The sequence below is a fragment of the Pygocentrus nattereri genome, chromosome 25, assembly GCF_015220715.1.
Source record: "Pygocentrus nattereri isolate fPygNat1 chromosome 25, fPygNat1.pri, whole genome shotgun sequence".
In the NCBI taxonomy this organism is placed as follows: Eukaryota; Metazoa; Chordata; class Actinopteri; order Characiformes; family Serrasalmidae; genus Pygocentrus; species Pygocentrus nattereri.
Window position 1 is genome coordinate 8232387 of NC_051235.1, and position 15351 is coordinate 8247737.

Below are 15351 nucleotides of genomic sequence, written 5' to 3' on the forward strand. Positions count from 1 at the left end.
TCTGACCTGCAGCACATCTTCACTGCAGATCAGGTTAGAGATGAGCTGAGGAAATTCCACATGAAGAAGGCAACTGGTCTGGACAAAGTATGTCCTATTCTACTTAAGTCCTGTGCTGCTGAGTTGGGGGCACCCCTAAAGCACATCTTCAACCTGAGTCTGCGCTTGGGGAAGGTTCCCACACTGTGGAAGACATCATGCCTCATTCCAGTACCCAAGAGGGGGTGACCCAGTGAACTCAATGACTTCAGGCCTATGGCTCTTACATCACATGTCATGAAAAAGCTGGAGCACCTTCTTCTACACCTTCTCAGACCCCAGGTTCGACAAACAACAGACCCCCTGTAGTTCGCCTACAAGGAGAAAGTGGGAGTGGAGGATGCCATGCTATACCTCCTCCATCGAGCCCACTCTTATCTGGACAAGGGTGGTTGCGCTGTAAGAGTCATGTTCTTTGATTTGTACAGTGCCTTTAATACCATTAAACTGGTTAAACTGGTAAGGATGCAAGTGGATCCACACCTGGTCTCCTGGATTACTGACTACCTCACTGGCAGACCCCAGTATGTCAGGCTGAAGGACTGTATATCAGAGACTGTAGTCATCAGCAAAGGAGCACCACAAGGGACTGTACGTTCACCCATTCTGAACGTTGTACACCTCAGACTTTCAGTACAACTCTGAGACGTGCCACATGCAGAGGTTTTCGGATGACAATGCCATTGTGGCTTGTGTAAGGGGAGGGTAGGAGGAGGAGTACAAGACCCTGGTGAAGGACTTTAAGTAGTGGTGCTGTGGGAAAAAATCTGCTTCTGAACACTGCCAAGACCAAAGAGATGGTAGTGGACTTTCACAAGGATAGGCCACGCACACAGCCAATCTCTATTGAGGGGGTTGAAGTGGAGAGGGTAATGACCTACAGGTATCTCGGTCTGCAACTGGATGACAGGCTGGACTGGTCAGCCAACACAGACATCCTGTTCAGGAAGTACTTCCTGAGGAGGCTGAGGTCCTTTAACATCTGTAGGAAGCTCCAGTGGTCGTTGTGGAACTGGACTCTGTGGTCAAGGTAGCTGACACAAGGACACTGCACAAACTGCTCTCCATCATGGAGGACGATGGCCACCCACTGCACACCATCATAATGGACAGGAGGAGCATGTTTAATGGCAGGTTGCTATGACAGAGCTGCTCAACCGACAGATTCAGGAGATCCTTTGTCCACAGAGCCATCAGGCTCTTCAACTCTTCCCAGGGGGGCCAGAAGAGAAGAGAGAAGAGGGAAGAAGAGAGATGAGGACCTAAAGAGGATCTTTTATCTTCTTATATTTATTCTTCCTATCTATCTATCTATCTATCTATCTATCTATCTATCTATCTATCTATCTATCTATCTATCTATCTAATTTTTTTTTCAGCAAGCTGTTGGCACATACTCACTCCTAACCATAGGTTTATGTGTATACCCACTTATTTTTACTGTATTTCAAGTTGCCTGACTAGCCAAGGTGAAGAAAAACATTGACAGTTTAAGGGAATTCTTTGGCAAAATTACTTTGCATGATTTTTGACGAAATACAGTCAGCCAAGACATGTTTAGGGTGCAAATTTAATTTCATTTTCTCTCTCCCCACATCAACCATCTCCTCTATTTTTTGGAGTCGATTTACCCTTTTTACTGTTCGCTCTAACCCTCTAACTCTCATAAGGTAAAACCAGCATATACGGCTGTGATCTTTGGGCCCTCAGGTGCACTGCATCAAAAACAGACATGATTCTATAGTGGAAATCACTGTATGGGGTCAGGAAAACTTCTGAAAACCACTGTATCTGAAAACAGTTAATTGTTTCATCCACAAATGCAAGTTAACTTTTAAAAAAGAAATCCTGAAGAAATCTCTGGGCCTGAGCTCATTTAAAATGGACTGAGGTGAAGTGAAGATGTGTCCTGTGGTCTGATGAATCAACATTTAAAATTCTTTTTGGAAATCATGGTTGCTGTTTCCGGGCTAAAGACCACTCAGCTTGCTATCCGTGCACAGCTAGGGGGGCATTAGTGCACATGGCATGGGTGACGTGCACATCTGTGAAGCCACTATTAATGCTGAACGATCTATACCTGTTATGGCAACATGTGCAGCCATTCAGATGACGTCTTTTTCAGGGAATGCCTTGCTTATTTCAGCAAGATAATATCAAATTTCCTAACTTTCCTTCGGGATCAATAAAGTATCTGTCTGTCTGTCTGTCTATCTATCTAACCTCATTCTTCATGTATTACAACAGCATTGGTCCATAGCTAAAGAGTCTGGGGGCTAAACTGGCCTGCCTATTAAGTAGCTGAAATCCTATATCAAACAGGAATGAGAAAACATATTACTTTCAAAATTACATCAATCGGTGTCCTCAGTTCCCAAATGCTTACAGAGTGTTGTTAAAAGAAGAGGTGATGAAACACAGTGGTAAACATGCTCCCATCCACACTTTTTGTGCTGTTGGCATCAAATTCAAAATAAAGTGATTTATTTATCAATTTATTTTGAATTTATTTTCACAGCATCCCAACTTTTTTGGAAATGGGGTTGTACACAGCTATGGAAGCCCAGGCTAGCACAGCACTGCATGGAGCGGTGGGAGGGCACGGACTCCCAAAAAGGTATATTCAGTAGTGATTTGAACCAGTGACCTTCTGGATGCTGGTTGACCTTGCCGACCACTAAGCTACCAACCCAGCCCTACTCTAAATACTTTACAAAGATTGACACGCCAGAACTGTACCTCAAAATTTCACAGTGTGCAAATGGTTGTAAATTCAATTCAATTCAATTCAATTCAATTCAAAAACCCACAAAAACAGTGAATGGCTTCCTCAGGACGCCTCACACTTTTCTCATACCGGTGAAATACTCAAATGTCAACATGGCCCGTGCATGTCAGTGAGTGTATAAATTATCACCCCAGGCTGGAATCAAAATATCTTCAGACAAGCTTCATACTGGAGGGTCCCACAGCAGATCTGCCTGAAACATTCTTTTCTGCCCTGAAGGAGTGGAAACTGGATGAGAAAAATCTCACCTGCATTATAACAGACGGGTCAGCCCTTCCAGCGTATAAGAAAATTCTAGATGCAGTTTTGTTGGTTTATTGTTCTCTAATCACAAGATGTTGTAATTTCTCTGGGTAAAATGAGTCCCTCCTTCTCCTGCATGCTGTTAAATTATGTGCACTGCCTGTATATTGAGCCTTTTATAAAAGCACTGAACAAAAATGTGCAAGTTTCATGTGGGATATATTTTCACAAACATGACAAATACTGGGGCCCAACCTGAAAAAAAGCTAACTGAGTTTTCTTTTATTGTATATTTTATTGGTCTTAGTCCAAAAAAATCTCACTTTTTTTTTGTCCAAAGGATATTTGTCAATCTTCATTCAGTGATGCCTGGTTGTATAATTAAGAATAAAAGTAATTTCATTGGTTTTAAATGGACTTTCAGCAACATTTTACAATTTAAGATAAGAGTGACCATTATTTATATATATATATATATATGTGAGTGTGTGTGTGTGTGTGTGTGTGTGTGTATACACTGCAGTAATGATAATTACTGTTAAAAAAGACTTCCCCAAATTCCCCAAACCTTCTGTACCATATAGTGCTCCAACTGATCTACTAAATTCTAAGAACATTGTTTATGTAGGTGATGCCTGTCACACTCAAATATTTATGGACATGTTTTGAGGCGGTTTTGAGAGAATGACCTATACCACTGAAACCAAACATGCAATTTGCAACCCATTTTAGAGGGAGTTCTGATTTATGGAGATGAGCTGTGAGACTTACTTGGCTCCACACACACTTCTTTATAGTCCAGACAGCAGCTTCCTTCATTCACACATGCTGGATCACAGTGGCATGTGGCACCGATGCTTCTCTTCTCTGACAGACATCGACCCTTACAGCTGTTCACTGCCAGAGGGAAAAGCAAAGATCGGCATGGTTCAGAATTAGGGCTGCCGAATGATTTAAACAATCAATCGTGATTAATCGTCATAGTGTAGTTCATTCTGATTAATCACATTTGCTTATTTAACCCTAAAGAGAGATTCGTTTGAAAAGCAATGCATTAAACATGAAACTGAACATGCGGTTCACGTAAAGGACGTACTTATTAATTTTCATAACTGGCGTCTACAGTGACACATGCTACACTGCTTGCATATTGCATGTAACTGTAATTGCCACTTTCGTTTATTAATCCAAAAAGAACAGCCCAGTGTAGTTTGCTGAGGGCTTTGTCTGGTGCTAATGCTACCGATATCACTGATGTGATCTTTTGCCTGTAAATGATACTTCGGCCTCAATTTACTTCATCTTGTCAAAATGTTCACGTTATATTTGTGTTTGTCAATATGGGACGATATGCATGTGATAACAGGAATGGCTTATATAATTCTACTTAACACAGTTCAGTATACACCTAAACAGACAACCATACACTCCTTTTGGAACTGGAAAAACCTGATTTAGTTATGCTGTCTTGGATGGTTGATTAGCTGTTTGAAATGGTGATGAATCTCAGTTAAGCGCAGTGATGAGGGGCAAAGAATGGTCGATCGAATGGTGACAGAGTGCAGATGTTGCTTAACACGATCAAATACTCGTGCTTATACTTTAAATATGCTAATCATCTTTTAAGACATCACCAAATGTGAGAAAACGCCAGCTTCTTGTCTGAATTTCCATTCCACCTTAAATGGAGCAGCAGTAACATGTAATTGATGCCTCATAGAGAAAACAGCAGTTTCAGCAGCTGCTTCCCCACACAGCACTCCAGTTCTGTCGCTTATGAAGAGCTGAAACAAACAACTTGCTCTAGTCAGGCCATCTAAAAGCATGTATGATGGTGTGGAGCACACTAGAATCTGGGCAAAAGATCATATGATAAACCAAGATAGCGCATGCTATTTAAGTCAAAGGGGCAAAAAGAGATACAGTTCCTGCCTGCTGAAGTCTTGGGTCATCCACTTCACCCCTCCTGTGTCTACTAGACTGTGCAGAAACCCCTGACAGATGACTGAACAAATATCCACAAGTAATTATGAAGGGTGAATAATCGTTAACGTTTAGTAAAATGGCCCACAATTTCTGCCTTTGCACGCAGGATTCGATTGTCTGTTTTCTGCATAAAGGTGGAATGAGACCTCCCCCTCATATCTGGCCAAAACCACATGATGACATTCACAGAAATATGTTTATATGGCAGCTCTCACGTTCTGAATCCTCTCTGACTGGGCTCCAGGAAAATACCTTATCGTCGTTTAAAAAAAAAGGGTGGTGTTAAGAAATGATCACACTGAGACCAGTATTAAAATGAGAAGTGGCCGACTGTGGTGCCTGGAGGGCCCGGTGTCCAGCACAGGTTGGTGATTCTCCTGCCCTAAACACCAAACCTGACAATTAGGTGCTAAGATGAATCGAGTATGTTTGAGCAGGAACATCTCCAAGCAGTTCTGGACTCCAGCCCTCTGCGACTGAGGGTCACAACCCCTGATTTAAACCTGCAAGCTTTCAAAATCTATTTCAAGAACTCAGCTGGCCATTGGTGGAACATCACACCTAATGTGGAGCGTAGAGGAATTAGCAACAGGGCTCCAAAACACACTCTTAAAAGGTGCCAGAAATAGTTCTTTGCGAAATTCCACAAAGTTTCCCTAAGAACCGGTCAATGGATGGCTCTTTTTTCATAAATTTATTTATGGGAATTTTAGATATGACATGCATCCACATGTCAACAGTGATATGGTAGCCTTAATACATGTAATGTAATGGAGCAAACAAGGAAAGAAAAGAAAAAGATAGAAATAGAAAATAAGAAGGATGGTGACAGACATGGAAGACAAATAAATAAATAAATAAATAAATATCCATATCTATATCCGTATAATCATTGTACATGATATCATTAAAAGCCACACTACACACACACCACAACAGGTTCATACACATCTAACAATTCTGTTAGATGTTTGAATTCTACGGAGCCCTACTGGTGACATCCTGTATAAATAAAAATAACATGTGGCCACGACTTAGTAAAGCATGGGTCCGAGATGATTAAGTCGTGGCCATGACATAGCAAGGTGTGGGAACGAGATCACGGCTTACTGAGTCATGGTCACGCATTAGGATCCCGTTCCCTCGCTTTACTAAATCGTGGCCATGACTTAATCATCTCATTTCCACACCTTACCAAGTCGTGGCCATGCATTATTTTCATTTATAAGGGATGTCACCAGTGGGGCTCCATAGAATACAGAGTAAAAGTGCAAGAAAAAAAAAGAAGAAAACAAAAAAGACTACAGGCTCAAGCCTGACAGGCCTGTGTGTTGGCGAGGTACTCTTAAAAAAAAAGGTTCCATTTTTCGAAACACTTTCTAGGATTAGCCAAATAGCTCATATCTGAGCTTCTCCGTATGCAGCATGTTTGCAACTGCTCTGAGCCACATTAAAAACCCTTGAAGAGCCATCATTTTAAAAAGTATAGTCAAAGAGAAAAGAGCTGGGAGGGATGGATCTTCAATCCAATCTCTTTTAATAGAAAATCTCTAGGAAATCTCTTCTCTGTGACTGTACTACCATTAGACCAAAGCCCTGGCATCAGCTGCCCAATAATAAAGTAGGAAACATGGTGGTCCTTAACCACCCAGTGCCCTACACACTGATGGTTCTTCAAGAGTTCTTTGCACTTTTCTTCTTCTTCTTCTTCTTTCAGCTGCTCCCTTTAGGGGTCGCCACAGCGGACCATCTGCCTCCATCTTGCCCTATCCACTGCCTCCTCTACTTTACTCTTTGCACTTTTCTAAAGAAAGAAAATAGCTCTTTCTAGAACCATAAACACTCAAAGAACCCTCGGCGCAATTAAAGTGTTCTTTGCATCGTGAAATCATCTTTCAGACTGATGGAGAATGTGCTGTAGATGGTTCTGTACAGAAGCTTTTTGAAAATGGTTCTATACAGCACCAAAAAGGGTGCTTCATTTGTTATGATATGAAGCTTGGATTAATAGAAGAACCCTTTCAAAGTGTTTCAAAGGATGTTAGTCAATTTCAGTAGATCAGTTTGGTAGAACCTTTTTGGCAGAACATTTTTAGCGTCTCAAAACTCAACCTTAGATTGCTCATACAATACACTTAGTACACTGCGTTGTAATTATATATATATATATATATATATATATATATATCAGTACATCAGTCAAGATATGTGCTAAATGTATGAATGCATCAGTATTTAATTAATTGATTTTTTGTTCACAATGTGACCTTTTTCAATACGTCTGTGAGCAAAAATGGAACAAACTCATGACCTTCAATAGTAAAGTCCATACCTTTCACATCACAGTGTAGTTTCAAGATAAACACGACCGCTAGGATCACAGCCAGTAAGCAGATAAGAAGAACCTATGGAAAAACAAAATGAATAAAAACTATTAGAAGTAGTACAAAGATGACATAAATCAAATAAAACCATTAGTATTTTATTATATTAGTAAGTATTTTAAGCACTGCATTTCTTTATGCATTGAAAATGTTAATGTTTATTCTCATAATGTATTACTTAATGGTTTAAAGCTGCACTATGTATGTTTTTTGGTGATATTAAAGAGAAAAACGCACTAAAATATGGTTTCCGTTTGCTGCTGCGAGTTGCCCTGTAAGGCCTGAAATGGCCATTTTAAGTCAGGTTGGATTAGGTTGGAGTGTTTCAGACCAGGTAACATGCCCAATGTCAAAAAGAAGGTCCAGCTCGAAGTTTAGGTCTCCAATCCAAAATCAACATGTTACTCAAAAGGGGTGTTTAGAGTTTTCTTAATGAGCGTGTTTGCTGCATGCAAACATGGTGAGTGGCACCGCCAATGATGGTGCCTAAGAGGAGTGTGGCTATACAGATGACCATGAGTAAGGGCTCATGGAGGTGCGTGCCCTTCAACAAAGGGAAAAAGTTGTTTGTTGTTGTTCTGTTGGTTATAGTTATGTGAATGTGTTACTGGTTTTATTTAGGCCCAAGCCCATTTCACCCCTTACCCTTACCACTTGGCCCTTAGCCCTCCGTTTTGCGTGTTCATGTCTAAGGTTAAGGTGTCCCAGTTCTTGTTGTGACAGCGGGGTAGGGCGAAGTGTTAGGGCTACATGACCCTCCAAACAAGGGTTTTTCAGAGACTCACTCCAAACGGAGAGTTATGAGAAAAAAAGAAAAAACGGCAAGACGGCGGTCCGAGTGACCAAAGAAACACACAAATGTATTTTCTCCACTACAAATGCGATAACCATTGTATGATATTAGTTTAAGATCGTTTCATTACATCATGGTTGTCTTCTTGGTGGGGCAGTCGTGGGCTGGAGGTTAGGGAACCAGCCTTGTGACCGGAAGGTCGCTGGTTTGATCCCCAGAGCCGACAGCACATGACTGAGGTGTCCTTGAGCAAGACACCTAACCCCCAATTGCTCCCCGGGTGCTGCGGATTGGGCTGCCCACCGCTCCGGGCAAGTGTGCTCACTGCCCCCTAGTGTGTGTGTGTATTCACTAGTGTGTATGTGGTGTCTCACTTCCTGGATGGGTTAAATGTGGAGGTGAAATTTCCCCGTTGTGGGACTAATAAGGGAATCTTAATAATAAAAAGTATGCTAATGTCTCGGTAGCTAGCTAGCTAATTTTCCCATTCCACCTTAAATAGTCCAGCAGTGGTGACGCCTGAAACGCCAGAATGTCACTGCTGCAGCATTTAAGTCAGGCGATAATAAAGAACACTTACACCCCCTCTCTGAAGGACTATGATGCCCTAAATGTAACTAAAGCCCAGCAGTGTGGAGCTGAACTTCTCCATCCTCTGGCATCACTGAAGACGGGCCAGGTCGCCTACAGAGCTAGTAGCTGCTAATGAAGCAGGTGAACAGATTTCCTTCCTTCTGATTTAACTGGCATGTATGTTAATACGTTCTTGTTCATTCACATCACAATTAGGCAACCAATGACTTGGAACCTGTTTTAGGCCCATTTAACCTCCTGTAATCTTTGTGGGAATCTCAGGGTTTTTACTAAGAACTTCCCCCTCTGTGTGATTCTTAGAGAAACATATTGCTTTGGAGATTCAACTGCGACTCAGCAGGCCCAAAGTTTTACTACACACTTCTAGAACCCAAGAATAGGTCAGCCAATAACCCTGGCTGGGAGTTTTGTTTGGGCAGGAGAGCAGTCACATTATGAGAGGGAGAGGAATGTGAGTATAGACATTGCTAACTCTGATTGGTACTTTGGCAGATCTGATGGCACCTATGCTCAATCCCATCCCACCCAAATCAAATGGAAGAAATTGGCAGAAGAAGGTCATTGAAAAAAAATCTCTCACCAGAAGATACCATAATAAAAACATCACCAAAACTATAGATAATAATCAATGAAAATGAAAATCAATGAAACGTTTCTTGTGGTTGGTTCCAATTCGGCTGCCTAGAAACACAGGCCTAAACATGAAACAGCCGATGTGCGTAAGCATTACAGTCTCTTTCAAATGACTAATGAATGACACGGTCAGTAGCAAGTAAGGCCATCTATGTCTCAACCGTTCCTATACGCCTAGCTGAGTAGGTCTAGTTTACATCTGCCTTGAGTCCAGATACCATACATTTTTGGAAGCATTCTGTCATAACTGAGGTTAAGACCACAAGCCTGGATACACTATTCTCAACTGCACATGTCTTTCTGTCACGAAAGCTGCAAACCGGAATGCCTATGTCTTGTATAGCATAGCTTTATACTCCCCCGAAAATCCTGTTGTTTAACCCTAAAAAAACTTGGCAGATCCTTTTGGCTGTGATGCTTGCATTGACTCAAGGACTAAATCTGTGAGAGACTTACACATAAAGCCCTGACTTACAAGCTCAAGCTCAACTATTCCACTGCATTAGACAGTTAACTATGAATACTGGCCTTTGAAATAACAGTACCAGCAATCTTAAACTAGACAACCACAGTTATTTAAATGGGATTATTTATAATTAATCTTTGTAATATTCTGCATGATTCAATAGTTAATATGTAGACATTCAGACAAAGTCATTCAGGGTGGTTTGGTGTAAAATCCTTCTAAAGAAACCTAATGAGTCAGTGTTGTTCACAGTGGTGGTGATGGGAACCAGATGGCTGAAGAGATGAATTCTTCTAAAATCCTTCTCACAGAAAGCGGTTATAAGAAATATTCCTAAAAACACTGCATGTTGCGTGAGGCATTGTTTTTCAATAGTTTTGAGATATTATTTGGACTTAAAATGTATTTTCTAAAAGCCATTCATGGTGGAGGAGCAGGGCAAGGCAAAATAGTAAAGAAAGAAAAACATATATATTTTTTAGATTTTAATATTAACAACCTTACCCCTACATTCAGGTCCATAAGTTTTAGGACAGTGACACAATTGTTGCAATTTTGCCACTGTACACCACCACAATGGATTTGAAATGAAGCAGTAAAGAAGTGACTGACTTTCAGCTTCAGTTTAAAGGGTTTAACAAATATAACTGTTTAGGAATTAAAGCCATTTTTAACACATTCCCTCCACTGTCACAGGCTCAAAAGTAATTGGACTGTAATTGGACTGATAAGCAGTTTCAATTCCAGGTGTGGCCTAGTCCCTCATTTTTTCATGATAGATTGTGGAGATAGACAGAGGTGGAAAGGTGTGGAGTTGATTCCAAGTGTTGAGTATGCATTTGGTAGCTGTTAATTGGAACTCTTAATATGCGAGTGAAGGGGGCATCATTAGGCTGAAAAAAACAAAACACACCTATCAGAGAGATAGCAGAAGCTTTAGGAGTGGCCAAACAGTTTAGTACCTTCTTGAAATGGAGGTTGGCGTAGCATCGCCAAAAGCCCAATTCAGGCAGGATTAGTTTTACATAGGGAGGTGTTTACTACTGGACGTCTGTAATGTTTATGTCTGATCCTCGCACAGGATAAGAAATCTCATCCTCGATTTATGCTACTCAATTTTGCCTTCACTCCAGAAAAGAGGGGCAGCATGGTGGCGCTGCTGCCTCACAGCAAGAATGGCCTGGGTTTGATTCCCCAGCCGGGCGACCAGGGTCCTCTCTGTGTGGATTTTGTATGTTCTTGCCATGTCTGCGTAAGTTTTCTCCCACAGTCCAAAGACCTGCTGTCAGATGAATTGGAGATGCCAAATTGCTTGTAGATGTGAATGCATATGTCTGTGTGTGGTTGGTATAGTGTAGTGGTTAACACCTCTGCCTTCTACGCTGTAGACTGGGGTTCAATCCCCACCTGGGTAAACACCCTGCACTAAACCAATAAGAGTCCCTGGGCAAGACTCCTAACACCACCTCCGCCTACCTGTGTAAAAAAAATGATCAAACTGTAAGTCGCTCTGGATAAGAGCGTCAGCCAAATGCCGTAAATGTTAACGCAATATTTTTGCTAAACCCAATGAATTAAAGTTGGACACATCAGCTTTCATTCAAGGGGTTTTCATGATTGCTTCGTTTCCAATCTATTGTGGTGGTGTACATGGGCAAACTAACAAAAACAGTCATTGTCCAAATACTTAAGGACCTGACTGTAAAAACTCAGAAGACACTTGAAGGGTCACTTGTGGGGTTTGATAACAAAATAAAATGGCTGTATTTGTGTTGTAGAAGTTGTGACCTCTGGATCCTATCACCACCTGTAAAGAAATCTCAGTCTGTAATCTTCTCTACACTAAAGCATCTCACACTAAACTTCTGCGAGTGACTTTGTTTACACCTCAATGAATAAATTATGCAAGAAACATTCTCTTTTTTTTTATTCTAAATCATCTTAACACAGCAGCTGTGTCACGATTGTCCTGCCGGCGTGTTCTTTGTTTTGGTTTTGTAGTCCAGCCCCCTTGTTTAGTGACTCTGCCCCTGATTGTCTCCAACCTTGTTTCCACCTGTCCCTCGTTTACCCTTATGTATTTAAGCCCTGTCTGGTTACTGGTCTTTGTTTGAATTGTCTGAACTGTCTGAATTGTTGGATGCTTTGTATTCTCGTGGTGTTTGGTGTTTGATTCAGTGTTCATTTCGCCATGTCTGTCCCTCCTGCTCTCCGTGTTGGATGTTTGACCCTGGACCGGCTAGACTATGACCCTGGATTTGCCCTTAATATACGTCGCTTACCTCAGCACATGCGTCCACCTCCTCACTCCCAACCGTTACAAGCTGCTCTTTACATTTTGTAAACATTCAATGACTGAAATGAAACATTCCAGAATTCCTTAAATAAAATCTGACTTACATTAAACGTAAAGAACATTTGTGCTTGTTTTTTGGTTTTTTTTCAGTTATTCCTGTGACATTTTTCACTCAGGACTGTATAAAAATGAAACTGTGGCAGAAACATACTACTTTGATAGCTGTGATATGCTGGCACATACTATTACTTCATCATCATTTCCTTTTACTCTTTAGTATTTACTCTTTTGTTGCACCCTGTCGGACAACAGAGACAATGCTACATGTTAAACAAGATGAGGAACAACACGTCTGTCTATAAAACCCCTTCGACAGGTGTGGTGGTAAACTTGCAGCTGTACTTTATTAGCTACAGCAAACAGTGAAATTATTTTAGAGCCCAGAAAAAAGCACAAAACTGAGTAACTGGGGAAGTAAAAACAAGCAGGTGGAGGGATTGTGCGACAGAAAGAAAAACAAATGGTTCCCAAAAGGGGAACTGAAGAAGCTACTGGACTGTGTGAGACCATGTCACGATGTTGTCACATTATACAAAGTTAAAAAGAGAATTTTGACAACTTTTTTGCATTACATTTTGCCTTCATTACACATTTTGTACACCACCGCAATAGATTAAAAATGAAGCAATCATGAAAACCCCTTGAATTTAAGCTGATGTGTCCAACGTTAATTCAATGGGTTTAGCAACAATATTGCATTGACTGTTTAGGAATTGCAGCAATTTTCATGTAGTCCCTCCTTTTTCAGAGGCTCAAAATTAATTGGGGAATAAATAGAAGAACCGTGCAGTTGGTATAGTGTACTGGGTAACACCTCTGCCTTCTATACTGTAGACTGGGGTTCAATCCCCACCTGGGCAAGCACCCTACACTATACCACTATTCCAAGAGTCCTTGGGCAAGACTCCTAACACCACCTTGGCCTACCTGTGCACAATCATTGAAAATGCGTAATTAGGAGGCTTCCGGTTGGACTCGGTTAACGATGGCGGCATAAGCCACTAGCTCCCATTTACCAAACGGGAAAAAGAGCCCCCAAATCCACAGTCGACTAAAACTACGCCTTTTATCCAGTAATGGAACGGGGAGGGAGAACTCGAAGTCAGAGGAAGACCAAAAACAACGGCAAACAACTGACAGATAAAGAGAACGAGGGAAACATGTCGGAGGCAGACGACAGCGGTGCCGATGGCGAAAACATGGAAGCTGAGGCGGCGGTAGCAATTCGCTCGGGGTTAAAAGACGTTGTCAGAGAAATACAAAGTTTTAAATACTGAACTTCGTTCTGACCTAGCCACATTTAAAGAGGAATTCAAAAAAGAAATGAAAGAAGAACCGGAACATTTCAAGTGAGATATCAATCAGAGACTCACAGAAACGGCGAAAGAGCTAGCCTCACAAGCTACCAGAATTGACGAAGCGGAGCAAAGAGTGGGCGAAATTGAATCGTGGAGTATGGAGGCAAACGAGGCTCTCTTGGAAACATTAAAACAACAGAGAGCTCTACAAGAGAAAACTGACAGAACAAGAAGTAGACGAAACAATATCCGCATTTTTGGCTTACCAGAGAACGCAGAGGGCGCCTCTGTGCCTATGTTTGTAGAGCGGTTGCTGAGAGCTGAACTTTCTCTGCCCAGCGAAATGGAACTGCAAATTCAGCGGGCACACAGAGCCTTAGCACCGAAGCCAAACTCCGATCAGCCCCCAAGATCCATAATCGTGAACTTTCTCCAATATACTGTAAAAGAGACAGTCTTGAAGAAAGCGTGGCAGAAAAAGATCCAGTATGAGGGTCGGGCGCTTTCTTTTGATCACGACTATGCGATGGAGGTTATTCAGAAACGTAAGGAGTACATCGGGATTAAGAAAGCCGTGAAAGAAAGAGGCATCCGTTTCCAAACACCTCTGACCAAGATGCGCATCCACTGGGAATCCGGCCCAAGAACGTACGGGAACGCGAGAGAAGCGGCTGAGGATGCGAGGAGGAGAGGGATAGAGGTCGTGCTACCGAGCAGCAACACGGCCAAAGTGGGGATCGAGGAGCGGCTTCGGACGACGCTGCCGTGGCAACAAGCTGGAAATCACAGAGTGCCATCAACCACTGATCGAGTCAAATTGAAACTACAAGAATAAGGATGAGAAGATAAGATGAGAAGATAAGATGAAAAGACTTCTGCCTGACTGGTATGCGCTAATATAACGTTACACATTCAAAGTCCGTATAGTTCCAAGTTGGACGGTCTGCTCTGTAAACAAGTTAATGTTTGGTTGGGAGCGTTCCTATGCGAGTTGAGTTAGATTTTACTAGAGTGTGTGAGAGTCGGTGGCTGAGAAGCCCACCTCTTACTGCTAGGGAGGGGCCCTTATATTTTATGAGACGTTCCCCTCGGCCCACAGATACGACGTGGGAGGTGCACAAGAGATGCACCCGTTTTTGGAAGTCACTCTGCTTGTCTTCTTTTTCTGTTTTCCTTTTCATATTTTCTGGTTTATGAAGATCCCCAATCTTTTCTTGGTTCACTATATGTTGTACGGTTGCCAGGGCCATAGAAAGAGTTATAAATCTTTGTCAGCAATAACATGAGTACTATAAAATTGGTGTCATTGAATGTAAATGGCATGAATAACCCCATCAAAAGAAGCAAAGTAATCCTAAAAATGAAAAAGCTTAAGGCTCATGTTATATTTATGCAGGAAACTCATTTAACAAAAGAGGAACATGAAAAGCTGAAAAAAACTGGCTATAGAAACACATTTTATAGTTCACACAAACAGAGCCATAAGAGGGGGGTAGTAATACTTATTAAAAACTCAGTCGCGTTTGAACGTTTCAAAGAAGTTACAGATAAAGAAGGGAGATAAATGCTTTTTCATGCTCAATCCCTGTTTAGAATAGTTGCCTCAGAATCAGAAGGCCTTGTGATCTGTGGGGGGGATCTAAATATAATATTAAATCGGAATATGGATACCACAAGCTCTAACAGAAACAAAATGCACATTACCAAATTCATGAACACCATTTTGAAAGAACAAGGAATGGTCGATGTCTGGAGGGAACTTCACCCATTG

The 15351-nt window shown here is 41.6% G+C and overlaps 1 protein-coding gene across 1 annotated transcript in view; it reads right to left on the reverse strand.

The window, feature by feature from the left end:
- enpp1 (ectonucleotide pyrophosphatase/phosphodiesterase 1) overlaps nucleotides 1–15351 on the reverse strand; it is an 86693-nt gene that overhangs the window by 57745 nt on the left and 13597 nt on the right. The window contains exons 2-3 of the mRNA XM_017694607.2: nucleotides 7389–7461; nucleotides 3842–3967 (exon numbers count right to left, since the gene is read on the reverse strand). Coding sequence (XP_017550096.2) covers nucleotides 3842–3967; nucleotides 7389–7461 — 199 coding nt within the window. The remainder of the gene's footprint in view (nucleotides 1–3841; nucleotides 3968–7388; nucleotides 7462–15351) is intronic.